Source organism: Myotis yumanensis, unplaced genomic scaffold (genome assembly GCF_028538775.1).
Source record: "Myotis yumanensis isolate MYYU_CA2020_CCGP unplaced genomic scaffold, mMyoYum1.0.hap1 SCAF_2, whole genome shotgun sequence".
NCBI classification, from domain to species: Eukaryota; Metazoa; Chordata; class Mammalia; order Chiroptera; family Vespertilionidae; genus Myotis; species Myotis yumanensis.
The window spans coordinates 173,835,179-173,859,512 of NW_027223753.1; the positions used below are offsets into that span (position 1 = coordinate 173,835,179).

The following is a 24,334-nucleotide window of genomic DNA, read 5'->3' on the forward strand; positions in this document are numbered from 1 at the left end:
CCAACATCCCCTGAGGGGTCCCAGACTGCGAGAGGGCGCAGGCCAGGCCGAGGGACCCCACCAGTGCACTATCAGGGCCGAGGAGGGACCACAGGAGGGTGTGTCCGGCCCATCTTGCTCAGTCCTGATCAGCCAGACCCCAGAAGCAAGCTAACCTACCAGTCAGAGTGTCTGCACCCTAGTGGTCAGTGCACATCATAGTGACTGGTTGACCGATCGGCTCTCTGCCCCCTGATGGTCAGTGCATGTCATAGCGAGCAGTTGAGCGGCTTTATCATATCATTAGCATATTATGCTGTGATTGGTTGAATAGATGACCGGACACTAAGCATATTAGGCTTTTATTATATAGGATATGAGTGGATAGCCAAGGATTAAGAGTCTTTGAATAGACTCTAATATGAAACATAAGATCAAAAATAAACCAAAGGGGACAAGGAATTTAGAGGAAGCAGAAAAGCAGGGAGAAGAAATTTTAAAATAATTAGGAGCTTTAGAGAAATAAGATATTACATCCTTACAATAAGAACAAGAGGCTTGGAGAAAGAAAAACCATGGGGAGTAGGGAAAGGGAGGATGGTTACACCTTAAAAACTATGAAGTGCCCTAACCAGTTTGGCTCAGTGGATAGATCTTCGGCCTAAGGACTGAAGGGTCCCAGGTTCGATTCCGGTCAAGGGCATATACCTTGGTTGCAGGCATATCCCCAGTAGCGAGTGTGCATGAGGCAGCTGGTTGATGTTTCTCTCTCATTGATGTTTCTAACTTTCTATCCCTCTCCCTTCCTCTCTGTAAAAAAATCAAAGAATATATAAAAACAAACAAACACACAAAAAACTATGAAGCCCCTTCACAAAGAAATCAGTAAAAAAGATTTCTTTTTAAAGGGCAAGGATAACAAAAGAGAATTTATAGGAAAATTAGATCAATGCAAAAGGTCAAATATATTTTTTAAAAAAATGTTTAATATCCAAGTAATAGAAATTCTAGAAAGTAGGAACACAAAAAGAAGAAAATTACCGTAATGAAAAAACAGTTCAGCGTATGAAAATTCATCAGGCTAGACCAGGGGTGGGCAAACTTTTTGACTCGAGGGCCACAATGGGTTCTTAAACTGGACCGGAGGGCCGGAACAAAAGCATGGATGGAGTGTTTGTGTGAACTAATATAAATTCAAAGTAAGGTTGCGTTGGTGGTATAGTGGTGAGCATAGCTGCCTTCCAAAGTAAACATCATTACATAAAAGGGTACGGTCTTTTTTTTTTTTTAGTTTTATTCATTTCAAACAGGCCGGATCCGGCCCGCGGGCCATAATTTGCCCACGGCTGGGCTAGACACATTATTTCCACACTTTTCTGCATACATATTATACTTTTTAAAAAGTTTGTAAGTGAATGGCAATTCTTTTTCAAAAGGTTTTCAAAATCAGATGCTATGGGCATATAATATGGCAGAAAAAGTAACACATACCTGAGTTCAAGTTTCTCATTAGCTGCATGATATTCGGTAAGGTCGAGTACTTACTTAACAAGATTACATAATAGAAAAAAGTGTGAATGCCTAGCAAGAGTAAGCACCTAATATGTGCTAAGTTTCCATGTAAAGAAAGGCAGAATTTAACACTTACTCAAAGGAAGGCAGGACTCTGCGAGGCTGATCTCGAGTTACTGTCACTCTGATCTTTGGATAATCACTTATTCCATTAGGAGATTTATTACCTATTTTAAAAATGCATTTGTAATTGTAAATGAGTAAATAAATAAATTAATTAATTAAAAAACATCTGTGAACACTGCATTAGAAAAGAAACTGTATGATCAGTCTATACTGTAGAATCATATATGTTATTTTTTCAAATTCTATTACTATACAGCACAGAGATTAGAACAACCTTTGTAAGTTTAAAGGAAAAGCAATAGTGCTTAGTTTGTCATTGATCTCAGATAAGCAATAACAATTCATGGGCAAGCATTCCTAGTTTTGCTTGCTGGGATCAATAAGAGGCATGAAGAACTTAATGATTATAAAACTCCCTACAACCTAATCAAATTAAGAGAATTTTTCAAGTTGTTTTTTCCTCCCAAGAAAACAGAAGTATTTTTAAGTGAAAACCTGCCACATGTTACTACATTTCACTGGAAGCTTCTAACACTTGTGAAGTGGTTACTATACTTCAAAAAATGGTAACCAAATTTTCATCAGCCACATTTTCTTTGGAGCTATTTCAGGGGCTTGGAGTGCCTGAGGACTCCAAAATGCAATTGTAGCAGCAAAACCTAAACTGACCTGAATTCATTTGCTTGCAAAACCTGACTTGAACCAATGTTCAAATCCAATGGGTTTTTACAATAATATTCAATAAACACAAAATATCTAAAATAGAATAAATTCAGAATCCCCAAACACGTTTCTAAGGGCTTCAGGTTAGAGACTGTGGACTTGATTATATTAGAAACCTGCCCCAGGAATACATGTGCTTCTCTGACTAGACTACACAAACCCACAGAATATACTGCTGATGCCTCGGGCAGGATAAATCTACTAGCCTTTCCATGTCAATTTTAATGGTAAATAATTTTAAACATTTATATAGTCAAACAATATAAATAGATTATGAAATTTAATTTGTATTTACTTTTTAAATAAAATGAAAGGCTTCAAAGAAGTATCATCTTTGTCCCCAGGTCCCTTGGAACTAGATTCTCAGACTTGGGGGTACACATTTATTTTCCTTTCAACTGTCACTAGAGGTACTTGACTTAAAAAATTTGTTTGAGAAGCTACTCTAAGGTTTTTATCATTTCCTTAGCTTCTTGCACTTTTGACTTCTAAACCCACAACTTCTCTAAAAGCTCTTTTTCCCCTTCCTCTCAAACTTTACATACCTACCTGGCAGAGATCACACCATTTTCAGGACTCTGGTTTCTCCCTATTGCCCCGCTCCACCCACCCCCCACCCCATAGCACTGTACACAGTATATTACAAAATTAACAATTCAATTTTGGGGTCTGGATGATATAGAGGTTCCTAATCCATAAAACTATGAGAACTGGAGACCTAAGGTTGCTCCCCAATCAGATTCACACATAAAAAAAAGTCCTTCTAAGGCAGAGTTTTACTATTTTTGTTATTATTGCTATTTGTTTTATTATTAAAGGTTTCATTATTTTGTTATTAAGTATTTTATTATTTTATTATTCTGAATAACTTAGCATAGTGCCTAGCACAGAGGAAGTGCTCAGGAAATGTTTGTGTGTTGTTTTTAGGGAATGAAACTTGATCTAAGTCACATTATGGACACTGATAATCCAAATAGAAAACACAACAGTAAATTCAAAGACAATTGTAAAGGAAAGCTATTTGCCTTTTAGAATGACAGAGAGAATGTCTGTGTTTTCATATCAAAGCAGTGTTCTCCTTTCATAGTCTCAAAACTCAGAAAAAAGAGGCAGGAGGAGGAAGGGGGAAACAAAAATATTTTTGTCCACCTCACCCAGTTTCAGCATGTTGTTCCAGGATCCGGAACCTGTCAGTTCATAAGATGAAGAGTTCGAAAATACCTTAAAATCAAATAAAATAACCTCTGTAGTATATAATTTTAGAATTTAAATAAGTTTCTAATATGAAAAAATACAAATCACTCTATTGGTGCTAGCTCACAGAAGAGATATCATTAATAAAACCAGATATTTAATTTGTGAAGACTCACAAAATGATGTAAAAAAATTAACAATTCCAAGGTCTCCAAACATACTTATTATGCAGTAATTGAGCTCTTTATAAATATTTCTTAAATATGTAATTTCTTTTATAAAGTGTAATTTCTTAAACTTTTAAGTTTTTGGCCTATATATCAAGGCTAATAAAGACATGCATATTTCTGGATAGAAGTCATTCTACACATTAATGCCCAAAATGAGAATATTTCCAAAATTTAGTTTCAATGATTAAGTGCCAAAATCAGTAGTGCCAAAGGAGTCCTATCCCCACTGACCTCTCCTGAAGGAGCCGCATTCCGTGTTCCGTTACAAGCAGAAGCTACAGAAGCTACCATGGGCTTTGTGGTCAGCTGGAATGGGAATCCAAACAAGCTGGCAGCATTGTAGAAACTGTTTTTCACTTGGTGAATAAAGCAATCTAGAAAATGTAATACAGATTACATATACATATAAACCTAGAGTAATAAACTTCTGGCAAAAAAAAATAATATTGCAGCCCAGCGGTGTGGCTCAGAGGTTGAGTGTCGCCCCAGGAACCAGGAGGTCACGGTCCAATTCCTGGTCAGGGCACATGCCCAGGCTGTGGGCTGGCCCCCAGTAGGGGACGTGCAGGAGGCAGATCAATGATTCTCTCTCATCATTGATGTTTCTATCTCTCCCCCCTTCTCCCTTTTGCTTCTCTGAAATCAGTAAAAACATCCTATATAATAAAAGGCTAACATGCAAAACGACCAGTCGCTATGACGCACACTCACCACCAGGGGAAAGATGCTCAATGCTGGAGCTGCCCCTGGTGGTTAGTGCACTCTCACAGGGGGAGCACCGCTCAGCCAGAAGCCAAGCTCACAGCAGGTGAGCACAGCGGTGGCAGTGGGAGACTCTCCTGCCTCCATGGCAGTGCTAAGGATGTCCAACTGCTGGCTCCCAGACTGCAAGAGGTTGCAGGCCAGGCTGAGGGACCCCCTCCCGAGTGCACGAATTTCGTGCACCAGGCCTCTAGTATTTTAAAAAAGTAATAAGATTGTATCTAAAAAAGGCCTCTCAATTTTTATTAGAAGTCCTATTTTCAATCATTGAGATAAAAAGTTACCTGTAAAAAGACTTTTCTCCTACTTGAATAACTGAAATTCCAGCACTGTGTTTTTTGTATTTTTAGTAAGATATCTGGGATGCTACAAAAATATTAAACTATCACACAGATTTCACACATAAAAGTCCTGAAAGGACAGCTTTCAAGCAATGATTTTTCCCAAATATATAAAACAAAAAGAGCCCTAGCTGATTTGGCTCAGTGGATTGAGCATCGACCTGCAGACTGAAGGGTCCTGGGTTTGATTCTGGTCAAGGGCACATGCCTGGGTTGTGGGGTCGAACCCCAGTGTGGGGCGTGCAGGAGGCAGCTGATCAATGATTCTCTCTCATCTTTGGTGTTTCTATCTCTCTCTCCCTTCCTCTCTGAAATCAATAAAATATATCCTATATAATAAAAGGGTAATATACAAATTGACCCTAACAGCAGAACAACTGGGAATGACTGGTCACTATGACACACACTGACCACCAGGGGGCAGGCGCTCAATGCAGCGCTAAGCATGTCCCACTGCACCTTAGGCCTGCTCCCCACTGGCAAGTGGACATCCCCCAAGGGCTCCCGGGCTGCCAGAGGGATGTCTGACTGCCAGTTTAGGCCTGATTCCCCGGGGAGCAGGCCTAAGCCAGCAGGTGGACATGCCCCGAGGGGTCTCAGACTGCGAAAGGGCACAGGCTGGGCTGAGGGCCACCCCCCCACCCCCCGAGTGCACAAATTTTTGTGCACCGGGCCTCTAGTATATAAATAAAAGAAAAGAAATCTATACCAAAGGGTCAGGGGCATAACTTAACAACCTGGAGTTTACAGTCACTAGGTATGGCAGAATCCTACAGGAAACACATCATTTACTCACAGGCTTGTCCTTATTTCCTGGGCAGGTAACATTATAGTTGTCCTAAACAGCTACTTACTAAGTGCCTACAGTATCTTGACTACGCCAAGGTAGAAATTACTGAAGTGTAAGATATGCAATTCTTAAACATCTATGATAAAACAAAGCTATCCCTCTACTGGAGAAAATGTGTCAGACTCACCCTCCCTGCCACCAAACAAAGATTACAAAATAAGCAAGTAAATAAACAAGGGGGAGGGGTAAATTTGTGTTTTCTTAACTTCCTCCTTTTATCACTACCCTTTTCTTACTTCCTACACTGATAACTTATTTTCTACAATTTACTTTCTATTTCCTAATTAAGGGTATTCTAAAGCACTGGTTTGAAAGAAAGAGTTCATCACCTTAGCCACCTTCTGCTTTAGAGAAAAACAGCCTGAAATTGAAATGGTGGCTTTTAAGCAACAAGCACTCCAGAACAGATAAGATATATAATACTTTCCAGAAAGATAGTGAAATAACTTAAACAGCAGGGAGGATGTGATAACTGGGTAAAGCAGAATCCAATCTGAAGTCATTTGAAACTAGAGAATAGTTCAAAGAACCAGTTTGCAAATGACCTGTTTCATAGTTAAAAGAAACAAAGTTTACAAATATCCTGTTTCTCATTTTTAGGAATTAGAAAGAATTCCAGGTTATCCCTCTAATAATGAGCTTTATATGGGAGAAACAGCTTTAGGGATTGGTGATTAACCTACAGATAGTCATCCAAGCTCAGAGGACAAGAGGTACTCTTACCCGGCCATGTTGCTCAGTGGTTGAGCAGTGACTCATGAACCAAGAGGTCACCAGTTCGATTCCCAGTCAGGGCATATACCCAGGTTGCAGGCTCGATCCCCAGTAGGGATGTTTCTATTTCTCTATCCCTCCCCCTTCCTCTCTCTAAAAAATCAATAAAAACATATTTTTAAAAAAGAGGTACTCTTAACAACTTAATAATGGACACTAAAAAGTAACATAATATTTATTTTCCTACAAATTTTGTCAAAATCTGAGTATGCCTAAGATTATATCAAAAGTTCACATAGACTTAAAAAAAAAAAAAAGGCCTGCCTCATCTATAAAATGGGATAAGACCACTTTATTTTCCTGAGACTAACCTAAAATCTCTTAAAATCCTTTTCTTCTATAAGTCATGAGTCTGAATTGTAAGGTCCTCCTTTTCTTTAAGCCTTCCTTTCTTTTCTCTGAAAAGCAACCAATAGAGCTGTACTGCCAATATAGTAGCCACTAGCTACATGTAAGTTATCCAAGTTTCAATTCAATTAAAATTATAAATTCAGTTCCTCGGTTGCACTAACCCCATTTCAAGTGCTCAATAGCCATCGTGGCAGATAGTTCTATTAACATTACTATAAACCTTTACAAACTCTGCCAGTATTACCTCTGCTACTCACTGCTTCCCCCTTGCCTTAGGTTTCCTTCTATAGTTCCCATTCAGAAAATCATAACACATATTTCATGGAAATCGTGGAGGAAGAGATCCTTAACATAGAAGTCCATATAATGGATGACTGCCAGAATTATTTCTGGAAACGTCTATAATTTCACTGTGTACGTTATTTGTTTACCACATACAGTTATTTATATTTTTCTTTAAACTGGACTCTCTTTTGGTAAACAAATGTATTTGAAAGGTAATTTTTAAAAATATTTTTACTTATTGATTGATTTTAGAGAGAAAGAGAGGGAGAGAGGGAGAAACATCAATTTTGTTGTCCCACTCATTATACATTCATTGGTAGCTTCTTGTATGTGCCCTGACCAGGAATTGAACCTGCAAGCTTGGTGTATGCGGATGACGCTCTAACCAACTGAGCTACCTGGCCAGGACTGAAAGGTAATTTTTTATTTTCAATTTCGGTTTACATTCAATATTATTCTGTATTTGTTTCAGGTGTACAGCATAGTGGTTATAAAATCATGTACTTTATAGAGCAGCTCTCCAATATTTCAAGTACCCACTTGGTCCCATACATAGTTATTATGATATATATTCCCTATGCTGAAATTTACATCTCTGTAACTATTCTGTAACTACCTATTTATACTTCTTTTAATATATTTTCATTGATTTCAGAGAAGAAGGGAGAGAGAGAGAGAAACATCAATGATGAGAGAGTCATTGATCAGCTGCCTCCTGCATGCCCCACACTGGGGATCAAGCCCTCAACTCAGGCATGTGCCCTGACGGGGAATCAAACCTTGACCTCCTGGTTCATAGGTCAACACTCAACCATTGAGCCATGCCAGCTGGGCTGATTTATATTTCTTAATTTATACTTCTTAATTCGTTCACCTTTTTCACCCAGTCCCCCAACCTTCCTCCCCTGTCAAACATCAGTCTGTTTTCTGTACCTATGAATCTGTTTCTACTGTGAATTTTGTTCATATAAGTGAAATGATATTGGTATTTGTCTTTTTCCATCTGACTTACTTCACTTAGCATAATACCCTCCAGATCCATCCATGCTGTCACAAATGGTAAATTTTCATTCTTTTTTATGGCTGAGTAGTATTCCACTGTGTATTATATACCACAGCTTTTTGTTGTTGTTTTTAAAAAATGTTTTTATTGATTTTTTTAGAGAGAGAGGAATAGAGGGAAACATCGATGTGAGAGTGAAACATCAATCAGTTACCTCCCACATGCACCCCAACTGGGGATTGAACCTGCAACCTGGGTATGTGGCCTGTCTAGGAATCGAACTAACAACGTTTCAGTGCATGGGGTGATGCTCAATCAACTGAGCCACACCAGCCAGGGCTCACAGCTTTTTTTTTCCACTGTCAATTGATGGACATATTGGGTTGCTTCCATATCTTGGCTATGGTTAAACAATGCTGCAATGAACATGGAGGTGCATATATTCCTTTGAATTAAAGTTTTGGGTTTCTTTGGATGTTGAAAGGTAATTTTATATTACTTGTGTGAATGTAAAGCAACATTATTTGCCTTATAAAGAAATGAAAACACAACAATATTAAGTTCTAGCTGGGCCTATTAAATAAGAAGAGATTAGCATGTACTATTGAGCCTTGAATAACACAGGTTTGAACTGTGCAGGTCCATGTATGCACAGATTTTTTTCAATACTGTAAATGTACTTTCACTTCCTTATGATTTTCTTAACATTTTTCCTAGCTTACTTTATTGTGAGAATGCAGTGTGTGTGTGTGTGTGTGTGTGTGTAATCAACTATTTATTGGTAAGGCTTCCAGTCAAAAGAAGACTATTAGTTAAATTCTAGGGGAGTCAAAAGTTATACATACATTTTCGACTTTATGAGGGAAATGATTACCCTAACCCCCATGTTGTTTTAAAGGTCAACTGTTTTAGACAGGTATTGAAGACATACTAAGCATTCACTCAAGATTTTCTGCTTAAAATAACCAGAAATTTAAAATAACTGAAAAGGATACAACTTTTTAAGTACATAACATAATTCAAATATTACTTAATATTAGGAACACTGTACCTCCTAAAATCATTTCTTGACTGATATCCTGTGCTTTGGGAAATATCATTCTAATGAATTTGGATATTCCTGGCATTCAAAGGCCTCCATAAGTTGACCTATCTCTCTCTTGCCAACTTTTTCCCCTAAGTTTTACCCACTAGTTCCTGAACTGCACAACTTTCCAATACAATTCCCTCTACCTAAAAAGCTTTTCCTTAATATTGCTCCCTGCTGATATCCTATCCATCCTTCAGGACCCATCTCACATACTAGCTCCTTCCCCAACTATCCATTGAGACTCTTAACCAGCTAATTGGACAGTATTTTGTTACTACCTTTCTTATTTCATTTATCATGTTCTCATTGACATTGTTATTATTTATGTGCTTGGCTTATATCCCCTACTATATAATCATATACCCTTACAACTATAAGGTTTTTAAAAATAGAGATCCTGTCTTACTCATTTTTGTATTTCCTGCAGAATCTCAGATACTACTTAGCAGTAAGACATGCTCAGAAAGTACTCAAGAGATTAAAATGAAATCTTAACACATATGTGTCTACTCTTCACCACATCTGAAGGTAGATCCACATTCATATGCATTTTTTAGAAATAAGAAAATATTATTATAGTAATCCATGGTACCTTTTCCTTTTACTCTAACTTTATTCTCTTCTATGAAATGATGTCTAGCCCTTTAGATTGTAGGGAAGTAAACAATTTGAGGCAACACATTAGATTGATTCACTCAGCTATCTGAACCAGATGTCTCAGTTTGAAGTAGTTTTTATAATGTTTTTTCCACAAATTTAAAAAGCAACTTTTCTTTAAAAAAAAAAAAGGCAACTTTTCTTTCTTTTTTTTTTCTTCTTATTAATCCTTACCCGAGAATATTTTTCTATTGATTTTCAGAGAGAGTGGAAGGGAGGGGAAGAGACAGAGAACGAAACATCGATTGGTTGCCTCCCGCATATGCCCTGACTAGGGCCAAGGATGGAGCCTGTAACCGAGGTACATGCCCTTGACAGGAATCAAATCCAGGACCCTTCAGTCCACAGGCCAATGCTCTATCTACTGAGCCAAACTGGCTAGGGCAAAGCAACTTTTCCTTATAGAAAGATTTCGAATTTTAAAATGTATATTAAAAAAATCTTTAAAAAATGTATATTCAATCTATAGGCTTATCTATCTAGAAAGACATTTAGTTCCCCAGTTACCTCCAGGAAAGATAACTGAGTAGAAAAGGAATTCGAAAGAGACTTACTTTTCACTATATATACTTTTTAGCTTTTGAATTCTGTTACATACATATAGTTTTCCTATTAAAACACTAATTTTTAAAATTAATAATCAATACCTAATCTTGGTCTTTTGGCTGGTATTTCATCAGTGTCCACTGTAGAAAACAGAGTGCTGAAACAAAAGAAAAGAAATATATATACACATATGTACTTATATATACACACATAACCATTTCTATAAGTAAACTTAACGTTTATATAACACACCTCCCTCTATCCACTTTGTCATAAAATGAGATCAAACTGATGTTTTAAAAGAGAATGCTACTCGCCCTGGTAGTTGTGGCTCAGTTGGTTGAGTATCATCCCATGCACCAAGAGGCCGTGGGTTCAATTCCCGGTCAAGGCACATACCCGGGTTTCGGGCTCAAGCCCCAGTAGGGGTTGTACAGGAGGCAGCCAATCGATGTTCTGTTCTCTCTCCCTGTCCCTTTCTCTCTCTAAAATCAATTATAAAACAAAAAATAAAATAGTACAAAAAAGAGAATGTCACTCCATAGTAGGACTTAATACCATGGTTCCAACTATTTGAAAGAGACCCAAACTCCCTATCATGTAGTATCTGTAATCTGGCTAAAGTCCAAAGTTGAAGCTGGTCAGAAATCACTTAGGTAAATGAACATAGGTTAAGAGCCTAGGACTTCCTCCTTTTCTCCAGAAATGACTTAAAAAACCAGCACCCCCCTCCCCAGTTACTTTCTATCTTAGATAGAAGTAGACAATATAAGAAGCCTTGAAAGACAGTTCTTAGCCAGAAAAGCTGTAATATTTAACTGCATTTTTTTTCATGGAAACTATATTACAGTGATAATAAAGTATTTGAAAATTCAGAAAAGTTATCGAACCTTTACCTCAACAATGTTAAAGCTTCATGATACACTACTAATCATCTAAAGATGACTGTGACTGATCATATTTACAAAAAAGGAACAGAATAAATCCCAGGATAATACAATTTAGTTCATTACTTTAAACATCCCAAGACCTCCTGGCTTCATTTTGACTAAAAAATGGCTTACATTGAGAAGAGTTGTTTTAGATTAAGGATGGGCAGTAAAGAATAGTATTTCCATCTCCAAACCACTGTTCCCCTGACTAGCAGGAATTCACAGCAAAAAGAGAGAAGACAGGGGAGAGCAAATAAATATTCCCTTATTTAATAAATACCAACTGCCTATCATGCACCAACCTCCGCACAAGGCCCTCTGGGTGGAATAAACAAATACTACTCATATATACTAAGCATCATGCTAGGCACTTTACAAAATGTTCTCAAATGAGCCTGATATCAACCCTACAGAAAGGTAGAAAGGAATAATAAGTTGAAACCCTACCCTCTCTGAACACATAATGGAATTTAGCTAACAATCTATCTCATCAATGACCTGCATTCTCGGATTCCTGTATTAATTCTCTTGTTCTCTCACACTCCAAGAAACCAACTTTCTATGATCTTGAGGCTTAATAATAATAATAATAATAATAAATAAAAATGAACGCGACATTTGATCATTGGGGGGAAGGGTGTAAAGAACTGTTATGGTATTTTATTCTCTAGAAGATTAAGTCTTAGGCAAAGGGGCGCACACTGTGAAGGTATAAACCAAGGGGTAAAATGCTAAGTAAAAACAGGCTTTACTCTTTCCCCAAAAATTTTAACTTACGAGTACAGACTAGTGATCTTTTTAAAGGAATGAAGTACCTACCTACCTACCCCCCCTCCCCATATACTAATGCTGAAGCTAAGAATCACTCTCCCTACCTCTCTGCCCAAGGGCGTGTGGACACACACACACACACACACACGCACACACACACACACACACACACACACAGTCTGACAACTGTTTCGGAACAAGACAGCTGCTGTTTCGGTGCTGAGAGAACAGCATTTGCAGTCAAAACGGCTCTGGGCAAGCTATCAACCTCACTTCCCTTAACCGCACTTACTGCCCACAGATGACACTTGGGAGTGTGCTTTGTAAACAGAGAGCCCAAACAAATCGTTCGTGCTCCACCTGAGAGCAGCAAAGTATGGTAAAGCCCCATTTGTGGACAGGAAGCGGCGTGGACTCGGACAAGAACAGCCAATGTCCTGACCATCACCTGCCACTCCGAAGACAACCAGCATCTTCCGTCACCAGGAGCGGCATCAGCCCAGGGCGGAGGAAGCAGCTACGTCACCAGGGCACCCGCGACCCGCACCTCCACCGCCGCGGCCCAGCGGCGCGTCCGGGCTGCGCTCCTCCGCCGGGGCCCGCCAGGCGGGATCGGCGCTCGCCGCCGGACCCGGGATAGGGGAGGGGACCCACGGGCCAGCGCTCAGCCCCTCTCCGCTCACCTGTTCGAGCGCCGTCGCTTCAGCAGGGCCCGAGCAGGGGGCACCGACCGGTCGCAGAAGCGGAAAATGGTGCCGAGAATCCTAACCAGCCATTTGTACATACCAAGCCGAAGCAGCAGCGGCGGCCGACACACCCCGAGACGCAAACCCCAGAGCTGTCGCCGCCGCTGCCGCCTTCGCCGCCTCAGCCACCACAGCCAAGGCTCAGTCGCCGACTGGTGACGCGAGCGGCAGGCCCACACATACAACGTCCCCAGGGCTACGGGAGGACCCCGCCTGCCTCCGCGCTCAACGTCACCTCCTCCCTCCCGACCGGAAGGCATCTTCGTCCTCGATCTGCGCACGCGCACTCTAAGGGCTGGCCGCGGCCCAATCAGGGGTGAGATCGAAAGGGATGTGGGTGGGGCTCTTCCCTTCGGCGGAGCCAATCCTGAGGCGGCCCGCGGGACAAGGCCCACAGGCTGCACGTGAGGCTTCTACAGCAGGGAGGGGGCGCTCCGAGGGCCTGAACTACAGGAGGCGCTCAGTACGTGCTTGAGTGCCCAAGAGAAAGGTAGGTCAGATGAATTAACAAGTGTTTGCCGTGGAAGGAGCCCTTCATTTTGCTTCTACCTTGTACTTGACAGGCACTGTCACCTTCGTTTCTCCCAGCAACCACAGGCAATGGAGAATCTTGTGCCCCCCTCTTTTTTTTTTTTTTAATAAATAAGGAAATCGAGGGACAGAGCGATTAAGTAATGTGCCTAAGGTTATAAAGCAAGCTGGAAGTTGAACCCGGGTCTGAGAACCAGCACCAATCCCCCACCCTAGAAGTCTTCTGGGAGGGACGAGATTACAAGTTACAAGACAATTGGCTTTATTCATCATTTGTTCAATAAATAATATTCTGAAATTCTGCCGCAAGCCACTCCCCTAGAGCTTCAGAACCACTAGCTACCCACCTTTGGCTACCTCCACTCTGGCTTGGGGGCAGGGGCAGGGGCAGGGGCAGTTCCTGTACACAGCTAACACTAGGATGTCACTGAAAGTTTGAGAATACAGTATTAGCAGAATTACAACGCCTAGAACAGCGGTTCTCAACCTGTGGGTCGCGACCCCTTTGGGGGGTCGAACGACCCTTTCACAGGGGTCGCCTAAGACCATCGGAAAACACATATATAATTACATACTGTTTTTGTGATTAATCACTATGCTTCAATTATGTTCAATTTGTAACAATGAAAACACATCCTGCATATCAGATATTTACATTACGATTCATAACAGTAGCAAAATTACAGTTATGAAGTAGCAATGAAAATAATTTTATGGTTGGGGGTCACCACAACATTAGGAACTGTATTAATGGGTCGCGGCATTAGGAAGGTTGAGAACCACTGGCCTAGAAGATTTAGAAGTGGCTATTGCAAGCACAGCATCTACAGCCCATTGCCTCCCCAAAGGACTCTCCTTCCCCCAAGGTCATCTCTCCACTCTTCTCAACATCTCTTACAAGCCACCAACAGAGAAGAATTTCCCTCCCACCTGCAACCCAACCCATTTCATAATTTAAAACTAATGCTGGCTTTTTTTTTTTTTTTGCAGAGCAGTTTAGCAGTGTCCCAGCTGTCCATTCCACTTTAAGAGTTGGTCTTTGCTTTTGCCAAACTAAGAACACCATGCAAGTATTGAGAAGAGATTCCTCAAAACAAAAGAGCAGTCTTCATTCAAAAAATAAATCAGAACCCTGATCAGACGGCTCAGTTGGTTGGTGTGTCGCCTGTACACCAAAAGGTTGTGGGTTTGATTCCTGGTCAGGACACATACTAGGTTGCAGGTTTGATCCCTGGTTGGGTACGTACAGGAGGCAACTGAAAGATTAACATTGTGGTACTCTGGCAAGCTAAATAGCCATCTCAGGCAGTGATTAAAGAAAACTGGATTTATTTAAGGAAAATGGGATAGAAGGTGGGGATATCCAACCGGAAGGGCTACACAGAGAAAAAGGGGCCTTGGAGACAGGTGCAGGGGGTTAGCCCAGGATGAGCAGCCACTATCCATTGCTCCCCTGGTTGCAAGTCTCATGGGGTCCCTTGGCTTAGAGGTTAGGGGATATATTCCTGGGGGGGAATGACACAGGAGGGAGATCTCTCCGCATGCACTGGATCCTTTGTCCTGAGTGCATTCATATCTTTCTTGCAGGTGGAAATCTTAGGGAAGTTCTCAGGGGAGGAGTTTAACAGAAGTCATCAGCTCTCCAGGTGTGCCCTTTCAGGGTCGTGATCTCCACTGATTGGTCTGTACCAGGGCAGGGGGTCATTAGTCAATGTAGCTGGTTCTGAGGCAGCCATGGTGTCACTTGTCTGGTTTTGCTGGTTTTCTGGTTCTGGTGCTGAAATGCAACTGAGGCCTAAATGTTATCTTTAGGGAGGAAAAGGTTAAGGGGTCTAAACCACCTGACCAGTGATATGAAAGATCCAAGGTCCAAACTGTGTGACCAGTGATATGCTAGGGGGAGGATAGGTTGCCCTGGGGGCAAGGTTCTTGTTTTCCCAGTTTTGCCCCTTGGTAGGCATCTGGAGCTTTCTGCCATGGTGGGTTTCTGTACCTGGCCATCGTCCTTGCTCTGAGGGTCTAAAAACCCCTCCTCCCCCCCCCCCCACCCCTCCCCCCAACCCCGCCTTCAAGGATTTTTTTGCCACTGAATTCTTTCAGAGAAAAGGGCCATAGGGTCTCTTCTATAGCTGCTACCTGCTGAAAGGGGGCGACGTTTTCCTTCAAAGCAAAAGATCCTTGCTCTCTGTCAGAGGGATGATGAGGCCTGGGCACTAAAGGAGGTTGTGATGGTGTCTAGGGGTGGTATTTCCTGAGTACAAGTAGGCCTTGTAACCTGGTGGATACAAACTGTTTTATAAATTTTAATATTATTGGGGCAAAAGCTAGAATGACAAGAATTATGACAAATAGTCCAATAAAAGGAAAAGTTCCAGTTGTTAAATAATTTCAACTCAAAGGATGAGAGAAAAATGAAACATTAATTTAGAGGATTGTAGTAAAATATTTAAGAATCAGAATCTAGTTTAGTTTAGCTAATGGGTGAAAAATAAAACTTTGAAGATAATGAACTGAACTAGAGTCTAACATTTACAACTATGTATGTGGAATCTATTGAAACACATTTTCCCTCCTAAAATTACCCTCATTTTTATCAAAGAGTATTTTATCACGTTTAGTTTTAATTTGGTCTGATAATTTGCATGAATACAACAAAAATAGTAATGGATTATATAGACTCTTTCAGATCTATTTTGCTGGAACTTTACTTACAGGGAATATTCAGATTGAGCTTCAATCGATGTTTCTCTTTCTTTCTCCTCCTTCCTCTCCCTAAAAATCAATTTAAAAAAAATATATCCTCAGGTTAGGATTTTTAAAAATCAGAAAACTACAACCTGCTTTAGAATAGCAGCTTCTCCCAGGTTCTGGCCACCAAAATTTAAGAAATCTGAGTATCAAGTCTCAGAGCACTCTAGCACAACACAACACATTTTTTTCTTTTTCTGCCTCATCAATAGCACCTGCACATACCCAATGTTGAAATATATAGTTTCCCACCATGAAAAGTGGAAACCTCAGTCTGAATCTCTGAGACTCATCAGCAAACAATGACTCCTGAGTGTGGTAGCCCTCACCCCCTTCCACCTCAGAAACTGTACATCCCCTTTGTGTCCTCTTAATGTCTCTAGTTGATCTCAGAAACAGAGAAAAGGAGGGGACTCCGCCTTACCATAGCTCCCACCTGGGACTCATCTGCCATTTGATGCCTTCACAATGTCCTGTTGTCCATAGTAGGGCCATAAGCTGAAAAGGAAAATGGGGGGGCTTGCAACCTAGTTCAGTATCTGGTAAAACTGTAGTCTTACTTCCCCACTCTGACTGACTTGGGTGGAGCTGCAGAGTCTAACCCCAGGTCCCGCCACAGCTGACAAGGGCAGAGCTGCGGAGCTGTGGAGCATGACCCCAAGGCCCCGCTGACTTGGGCGGAGCTGGGGGGACCCTCAGGGTCCTGCCACAGGAGGAGATATATAGGTCAGAGCCTCCCCATGAGTTCAGTTCAGACTTTGGATCTGGAATTCCCCTGGACTAGCAGATCTGAGAAATAAAGGTTAAACTTTCCTCCCTCAGAGTGCTGGCTGATTGTTCTCTCATGCATTCTGCCACAACCAAGCCGCTGTGCATCCATTGGTCAAGGAATGAGATTATTCTTAACCCTAACCCCACTGCCACAGCCATTCCCAAACCCAGAAACTCTTGCGGGGGGAGGGGGGAATAGGGGAGGGGCGGAGGAGGGGGGAGCAGAGAAGAATCCAAAAGCCATATGGAGTAACAAGGACAATGAGATTTCTGCCTTTTGCTTGGCTAATTTTCACTCTTAAACTGCCAGAAGGACACAACCTCATTGCTTAAGTTTTCATTGGGTATCCTAAACAGTTACTACAGTTTTCCAAAAAGATGGTCATCGTCCTTTGACTGAGATCCTCTCCTTCAAGCCTTTCCATGCCCCAGCCCCCATCTTCCTCAAACCCCACCTCCCTCCACAGAACAATGTAGGCCCAGCTCTCCAATCCAGTCTTGCAAATTTTTCCTTTGTCATCATTCCCAGACTGTTAAAAGATTTCCTTTCAACTCGGTTTTTGCTGACCCTTGTGCAAATGGAGTTGTGGGCCATTTGATAGAATGGGGAAGGAAGCCACAGTTTAGATGTTGGTTTAATCCTAATGTACCTAAAATCTTACATAATTCACCACCCTGAAGATTCATTTTCTTCTGAGAATGTGACTTTTTTATAATGTGTCTTTGACCTTAATCTGTTTTAATAATACCCTTGGCCTTATTATCCAAAAGCAAATACAGTTCTTTCTTGTCCTAGATTTCATTTGCTTACATTGACTACTAAAGACTAGGCCTGCCTCATGTGGAGAAATAATAGCTAGCAGCAGGCCCTACCTAAGCTTAACCAAACCTGCTTTTCAGATCTGTGGGCTGGTTAAATGTGTTTTCTTGCCTCTCCTCCCTTCTCATATCTAATAAATCATGTACCTTGCCAGTTGAACATCTTACATTTTCCTCAGACCTGCCCCTTCCCCTCTCCAAACCCAAAGAGCTACAGTCATTCAGGAACTGATCATGTCTCACACCACTGTGAAATAGGAATTTTTAGGGGTGAAAAAGGCAGGTTTAGGGAATTTTTTTAATTAAGGGGGGTCCATGGAAGAAACAGGGCTACAGAGCTACAAAGGTTACATTTCCATAAGACAAGGAAGCAGGGAGCCAGCAGAAATTATACTTCCATAAGAAAGGGAACCGGGAGTAGCCAAAGGTCCATATTTACAAAATAAAGAAGGAGGGCCCCACAAGTCCCACCTGAGGTTTGACCTTTGAGCTCAAGTGTTGCTATAGTGACCAAATCAAAGGGGGAATACTGGCCAATCAGAGGGGATATTGAGGCACAAGAACTGTAGCCTTTATAAACTGGGGAAAAAGGAACTCTTTCCCCCGCCCCGTGTGGGAGTCTGAGCTGTGAGATTCTTTCCCCTTCCCCGTCTGGGAGCCTGTACTTGTTCTTCAATAAATTTCCACCTTTGCTATACCATCTTCCGTTCGTGGATTCATTCTTCCACTCTGATGGACAAAGAGCTCGGGAACCAGCCAGCCCAGGGGAACACCGCGTGTTTCAGGCCAAAATTCCCGTATCAACTTCAATAGCCAGCTCCTTTTCTACCCTGTCCCTCTTCTATGCTATTTTCAAGGTGATCTCTCTTTGTCTTTTTTGTGGTTGTTTTGTTGCCTTTAGTTGTTGTTAAGGAAGATGAATTAATGTTGTTGTTGTTCTTACTTAGTAAGGACAGTAAATTTATAAATTAGATTTCTGGTTTTCTGTTATTACTGAATCACTAAAATTGGCTGGGTTGATTTTCACCAAATTCCGGAGGTTTATTTGGAGTGGTGAAACTGAGGGTCCTTGTGACTTTGATTAAATTTAGTTTTAATTTTAGCTCTAGAATTCATATCCCTGTCTCTCTCCATGCCCCTCAAAGACCTAGCCTTCCCCTGGGTAATCAGCAACCCCCCAAGGCAACAGAACACAGTAGCGAGGACCTGAGTAATGATTACAAGGTCTGGGCACCTGGCCAGCTAAAGAGACCACACAACATTTGCACCTACGTTATGTTTCAGTTCCCCCTGGCTACTTTCTCATGAGGCCAGACAGAGGGATACCTGAGTAGACCTCAGAGCCCTCTTCAAGACCTGAAGAAACGATTTATTACCCTTATCTCACCTCTAACCACTCAGCTCCCAGCACTCCCTCAAGCCCCCCCAAACCCACAGTGTTTTGCGATTTTGCCCGGTATAATCTGTAACCCACACGCTTTCGGGGAGTCAGGTCTTTAGAGCACTAGCCTCCCATCTCCATATTGGCCAATTCGATATTAAACTATTCTTTTTTCTATACTGCAAACTCCTGCTCGTGCATATCTTTGAGCCAGTGCGTGCATGCAGGTGGCCTCAAGGAAAAATATTGGAGGCCTGGCAACAGTGGTCTGACTTAAATATGGACAACCCTACATTTTCCTTTGGACAGCTCTAGGGGGAACTTCAAAAGAGAGACAAGGTCTCGGGGAGCAGCTGAAACTGAGGTGCAGCCAGAAGAGGATGCCACCACGTGAGAAAGATCCTGCTGAGTTAGACAGCAGGAACTCCTTGTTGAGACTAAAAAATAATAATAATACTTTTCCTCCTTCTAAGTTCTTCTAGCTGGACTAATAACCAAATTATCAGAGACAGATTAACAGCAGAGAATCAATTTTTAAAAAATATATTTTTTTATTGATTTCAGAGAGGAAAGGAGAGGGAGAGAGAGAGAGAGAGATAAAACATCAATGGTGTGCCCTAGCCATTTTGGGTCAGTGGATAGAGTGTCGGCCTGCAGACTGATGAGTCGAAGGTTCGATTCTGGTCAGGGCCACATGCCTAGGTTGCAGGCTCAATCCCCTGTGGGGGTGTGCAAGAGGAGCCGATTAATGATTCTCATCATTAATGTTTCTATCTCTCTCCCTCTCCCTTCCTCTCTGAAATAAAAAATATATATATTTTTTTTAAAAAGAAACATCAATGGTGAGAGAATCATTGATGAATCATTGACTGGCTGCCTCCTGCACGTGCCCCACTGGGGATCAAGCCCACAACCTGGCCATGTGCCCTGACCAGGAATCAAACTGTGACCTCCTGGTTCATAGGTCGACGCTCAACCACTGAGCCATGCTGGCCAGGTGAAAATCAAAATTTTAATACACACACGGGGGATTCACATGCACACTAAAATTCCAAAGACAGCAAGGTAAAATTGTGTGTATGTATCATTTTGGACAAAGTATGTAAGTGAGGGGTAGGGGTCTGAGATTTCAAAAGTGCGAATGGGCGATTCACAGGTAGTTGAGGAAAAGTTGAACATAAGTTCAAGAGAGGTAAATTTTTGCTAGGCAACCCAGAATCAACTCGATGGGGTAATAGTAAATAAGTCCCTGTTTGATGCACTCCCACCCACCGTACTAATTCAAATTAGGCTGCTAAGGCAAACATCCTAAGATTTCCTTTCTGGAGTAAGTCCCTCTGAATCTCTTAGGTAGGAAAGATGGGAATGTGAAAGATTCTTTCTGAGCTTTTTCTTAATAACCAGCCTAAAATTCAATGACCCCAAAAGGAATAACTCTTGGTCTCACCCTCAAATGGTTCACGATGGTTCCAGATGGGAGCCCAAAGAAGAAATCACAAGGACAGACCTTCCAAATGACAGGGTGGGAAAAGCCCTGTGTGCATGCTCCAAGGAATGATTATTATCTATAATTATAAAAATGTGCCGAAACCAGTTTGGTTCAGTGGATAGAGCGTCGGCCTGCGGACTGAGGGGTCCCGGGTTCGATTCTGGTCAAGGGCATGTACCTGGGTTGCGGGCACATCCCCAGTGGGAGATGTGCAGGAGGCAGCTGATCGATGTTTCTCTCTCATCGATGTTTCTAACTCTCTATCTCTCTCCCTTCCTCTCTGTAAAAAATCAATATATTAAAAAAAAATGTAATATGCTAATTAGACTGGACAGCCAAACGACCTTCTGGACATCCATCCTGACAAAGCCGCAGTGGTGGGGGCCGAGGCAGAGGTGGTAAGGGGCGATTGGCTAGGGACGATCAGGCAGGCAGGCGAGCAGTTAGGGGTGATCAGGCAGAGGGGTTAGGGGTGATCAGGCAGGCAGGCAGTGTGGTTAGGGGCGATCAGGCAGGCAGGGAGGAGAGCAGTTAGGAGCCAGCAGTCCCAGATTGTGAGAGGGACATCCAACTGCCAGTTTAGGCCCGATCCCGCTGTGGGCATCCAAGCGTCCAGACTTGTGGGCAGTTGGGCATCCCCGGAGGGGGCCTGGATTGGGAGAGGGTGTAGGCCAGGCTGAAGGACACGTCTCTCCCCCCCTCCCCCACCCCGTGCACGAATTTCATGCACCAGGCCTCTAGTTCTCTAATGAAGGCCCAGAATTCTCATGAAAAGGCTTGGGCAACCCGCTAAGTTAAAGTAAAAACATAAATCTTATTCTAATAACTATTTTAAAATAACAGCTTAAGATCCAAATAAATCTAAAATACATGGTACTGATGGACATCAAATATTGCTTATTCCCCAAAAATTTTTGTTGAATTTTGTACAGTGCAAGAGCAGAGAGAATTTTTTGGATACCTTTGACAACCCAATATGGAGTCACTGCCAGCCATGAATTATGGCAAGTGCTATGTCAAGACTGAGGTACTGGGGTGTAAAAGGAACATCCTTGGTGGGGGTTTGAAATGCCCAAAGCCACAAGTCTGGACGCTTGGATAAAAACTCCATCTGCACACGCATATGAGTGGGACCTCCACACCTTGTGGGGGATAAGAACTCAGAGTTCTGACCACCCAGGGCTCAGGCTTGGCTGTACCACTGTTACAGAATTTACCAGGCAACCGAAAAATACACAGGAGTACCAGGAGATACAGGAAAAACCCACTTATTTCCAGATGTACTAGTACGATGACTCAGGGGAACCTGTTTCCAAATCCTGAGCAAGCCAATATGGAGGAAGCTTTCTCTTTATACTCTTTGGTTTCTTTGGCCCCCAAATATGGATCAGACTTTCGGACCTTTCACGGGCTTTGCAAAAAGCCCCGAGTGTTGGGATGGGGGACGTGAGACCACACCTAAAGGCCTGGCCTGTCACCAGCGCTGATAACTCCCTCTGGGGATTGTGTATTGTTCATGGTTTATGGCCTCTGTAAAATATGAGTACAGTAGGTCCTCGGGTTATGTCGGAGATCCGTTCCTACGGCATGATGTAACTCGATTTCACCATAAGTCAGAACCCACCTACATAAGCGCCTACGTCACTCACATGGAGCACATACACAGCAGTAATGAAGTGAAACAGTAAAAAAAATTTAAAAGAAAGATAACAATTCCTGACCTTTACTTGTGGTAAATAAATAATAAAAAACAAAGTACATGTGTACATACGTCAAAATGACTGAACTTTTTTTTTAAATAAATACTGTAAATGGGAGATGGCGATGTAACTATGAAACAATGTACGTCAAGTCCGACGTAACCCAAGGACTGCCTATATTTAGGTAAATAGGTCTTGCAAGACCAGATAATTAAGGAAGGGGCAGTGACTTGATTATAGGCTAACAAGAATGTGCATTAAGGATATTGATTAACTAGGTACAGAGTCAGGCTCCTGGGCCCCTTCCCGTCCCCCACCCCCCCCCCCCCCAAAAAAAAATGTCTATTTTCCTTATCACCATGGGTCGTGCCCAGAGCTCTGCGGACTTCCACTCCCTCCACCGACATGTGCTGCCACTGTAGCCACCTGGCTTGAGACCAACACCCATCTGTCCACTCACAGACGCCACCAATGACTGGGGCTTCACACCTGACACTCACTCTGCTCTCTTCTATCAGGTAAGCTCCCTCTCTGTGTGCAACCTGCATGTGACTCTATTAGCTTATTGAGCTGGTCTCCCCTAATAAACCTGGCATTATAGAAAGACACAAATGTGTGTGAGCGACTCCTTTTGGCGATGTTCCTTTGCTCACAGCATTTTTTTTTTAATCCTCTCCTGAGGATAAGTTTTTATTGATTCTAGAGAGAGAGGAAGGTACAGGGAAAGACAGAGAGAGGAACATTGATGTGAGAGAGAAACATCCATTGGTTACATCCAGTGCACACCCCAACTGGGGATTGAACCTGTAACTTGGTTCAATGTGCCCTGACCTGGAATCGGACTCGGGACCTTTCAGTGTGCTTCAACCAACTGAGCCATACCGACCAGGGAAAATTTTTTTTTTTAGAACTTTTAGTAAGTAAGAGAATTTTGCCTTTGTCTTGCCAGTGTACATACTGACCTTCTTAAAGCAGTCTCTCCTTGAAATGTGCAGCACTCTGAACACAGCAGTTACTGAAAGCACTGACTTTGTTTGATGCAATGTTTGTAAGGAAGTCCTGGTAATTCTATTCCATGAAAAATACTTCTTAGGCCCCAAAAGTAGTATGCAAACATTTTCCTTCTTGTCTTGTAATAAACTAGCCCCCAAATTATTCACATAATAATGTCAAGTTAACATAAGTATATTATCTTATATATTTACTAGTGACCCGGTGCACGGATTTGTGCATATTGAAAGGAAATTAATTAGAAGATGGCCAATGGGGTGGGACTAGGTGAGGTGGGCTGGACTTGCTCTAGAGCCAACCTCCCGTGGTCCCTCCCCAGTGTCGGTGGGTTGAGCAGGGTCCCTCTGGCAGGTAGGTTCCCTTGGCCTGGCCTGCGGGGATAGGACCGAAACCGGGGGTCCTGGAGTGTGAGAGGGCATTCTGCAAAGTTGTACAGGGTATGAATGCAAATGCAAGTGTGCAGTAAACCAGATTCAGAGATGACAGTGCCTCAGCAACAACATAACCCACAGCTGAAGGTGGAATCGCATGGCCCCATGAGGAATTGGGCTCCCTCCTCTCTGGTTTCAGGTTGCATCACCCAAGAACCACCACTGCCAAGTCACTGCAGCTCGGCAGCTCCCCCATTTAGCGTCTGCCCCCCTGGTGGTCAGTGCACATCATAGCGACCAGTTGGACGGGCAGAGGGACACTTAGCATATTAGCTTTATATATATATATAGACTAGGGGCCCGGTGCATGAAAATTTGTGCACAGGTAGGGTCCCTAGGCCTGGCCAGCGATCAGGGCTGATCAGGGCCTTCCGGCTGCTGACCAGGGCCTCCTTTCCCCAGCTGCCGGCTGCCAGCCAGGGCCTTCCTTCTTTCCGCACAGCCACCTGGTGGTCAGTGCACATCATAGAGGGTGATTGAACTCTCGGTGGAATTCTCAAGGGGACACTTTGCATATTAGCCTTTTATATATATAGATGTTATTTATTACATAGTATTATCTACACTAATAAAAGAGAAAC

The 24,334-nt window shown here is 42.3% G+C and overlaps 1 protein-coding gene across 2 annotated transcripts in view; it reads right to left on the minus strand.

Moving 5' to 3' along the window:
• Window positions 1–13,097, minus strand: part of SENP2 (SUMO specific peptidase 2) — a 35,120-nt gene extending 22,023 nt beyond the window's left edge. Inside the window, exons 1-5 of one of the 2 annotated variants that reach the window (XM_070406643.1) lie at window positions 12,810–13,097; window positions 10,525–10,580; window positions 3,996–4,138; window positions 3,495–3,561; window positions 1,628–1,718 (exon numbers count right to left, since the gene is read on the minus strand). In XM_070406643.1, coding sequence (XP_070262744.1) covers window positions 1,628–1,718; window positions 3,495–3,561; window positions 3,996–4,138; window positions 10,525–10,580; window positions 12,810–12,910 — 458 coding nt within the window. In that variant the 5' untranslated portion in view covers window positions 12,911–13,097. Of the gene's footprint in view, window positions 1–1,627; window positions 1,719–3,494; window positions 3,562–3,995; window positions 4,139–10,524; window positions 10,581–12,809 lie in introns of those variants that run through there. The other variant, XM_070406644.1, reaches the window with a different exon arrangement.
• Between the last annotated feature and the right edge of the window lie 11,237 nt (window positions 13,098–24,334).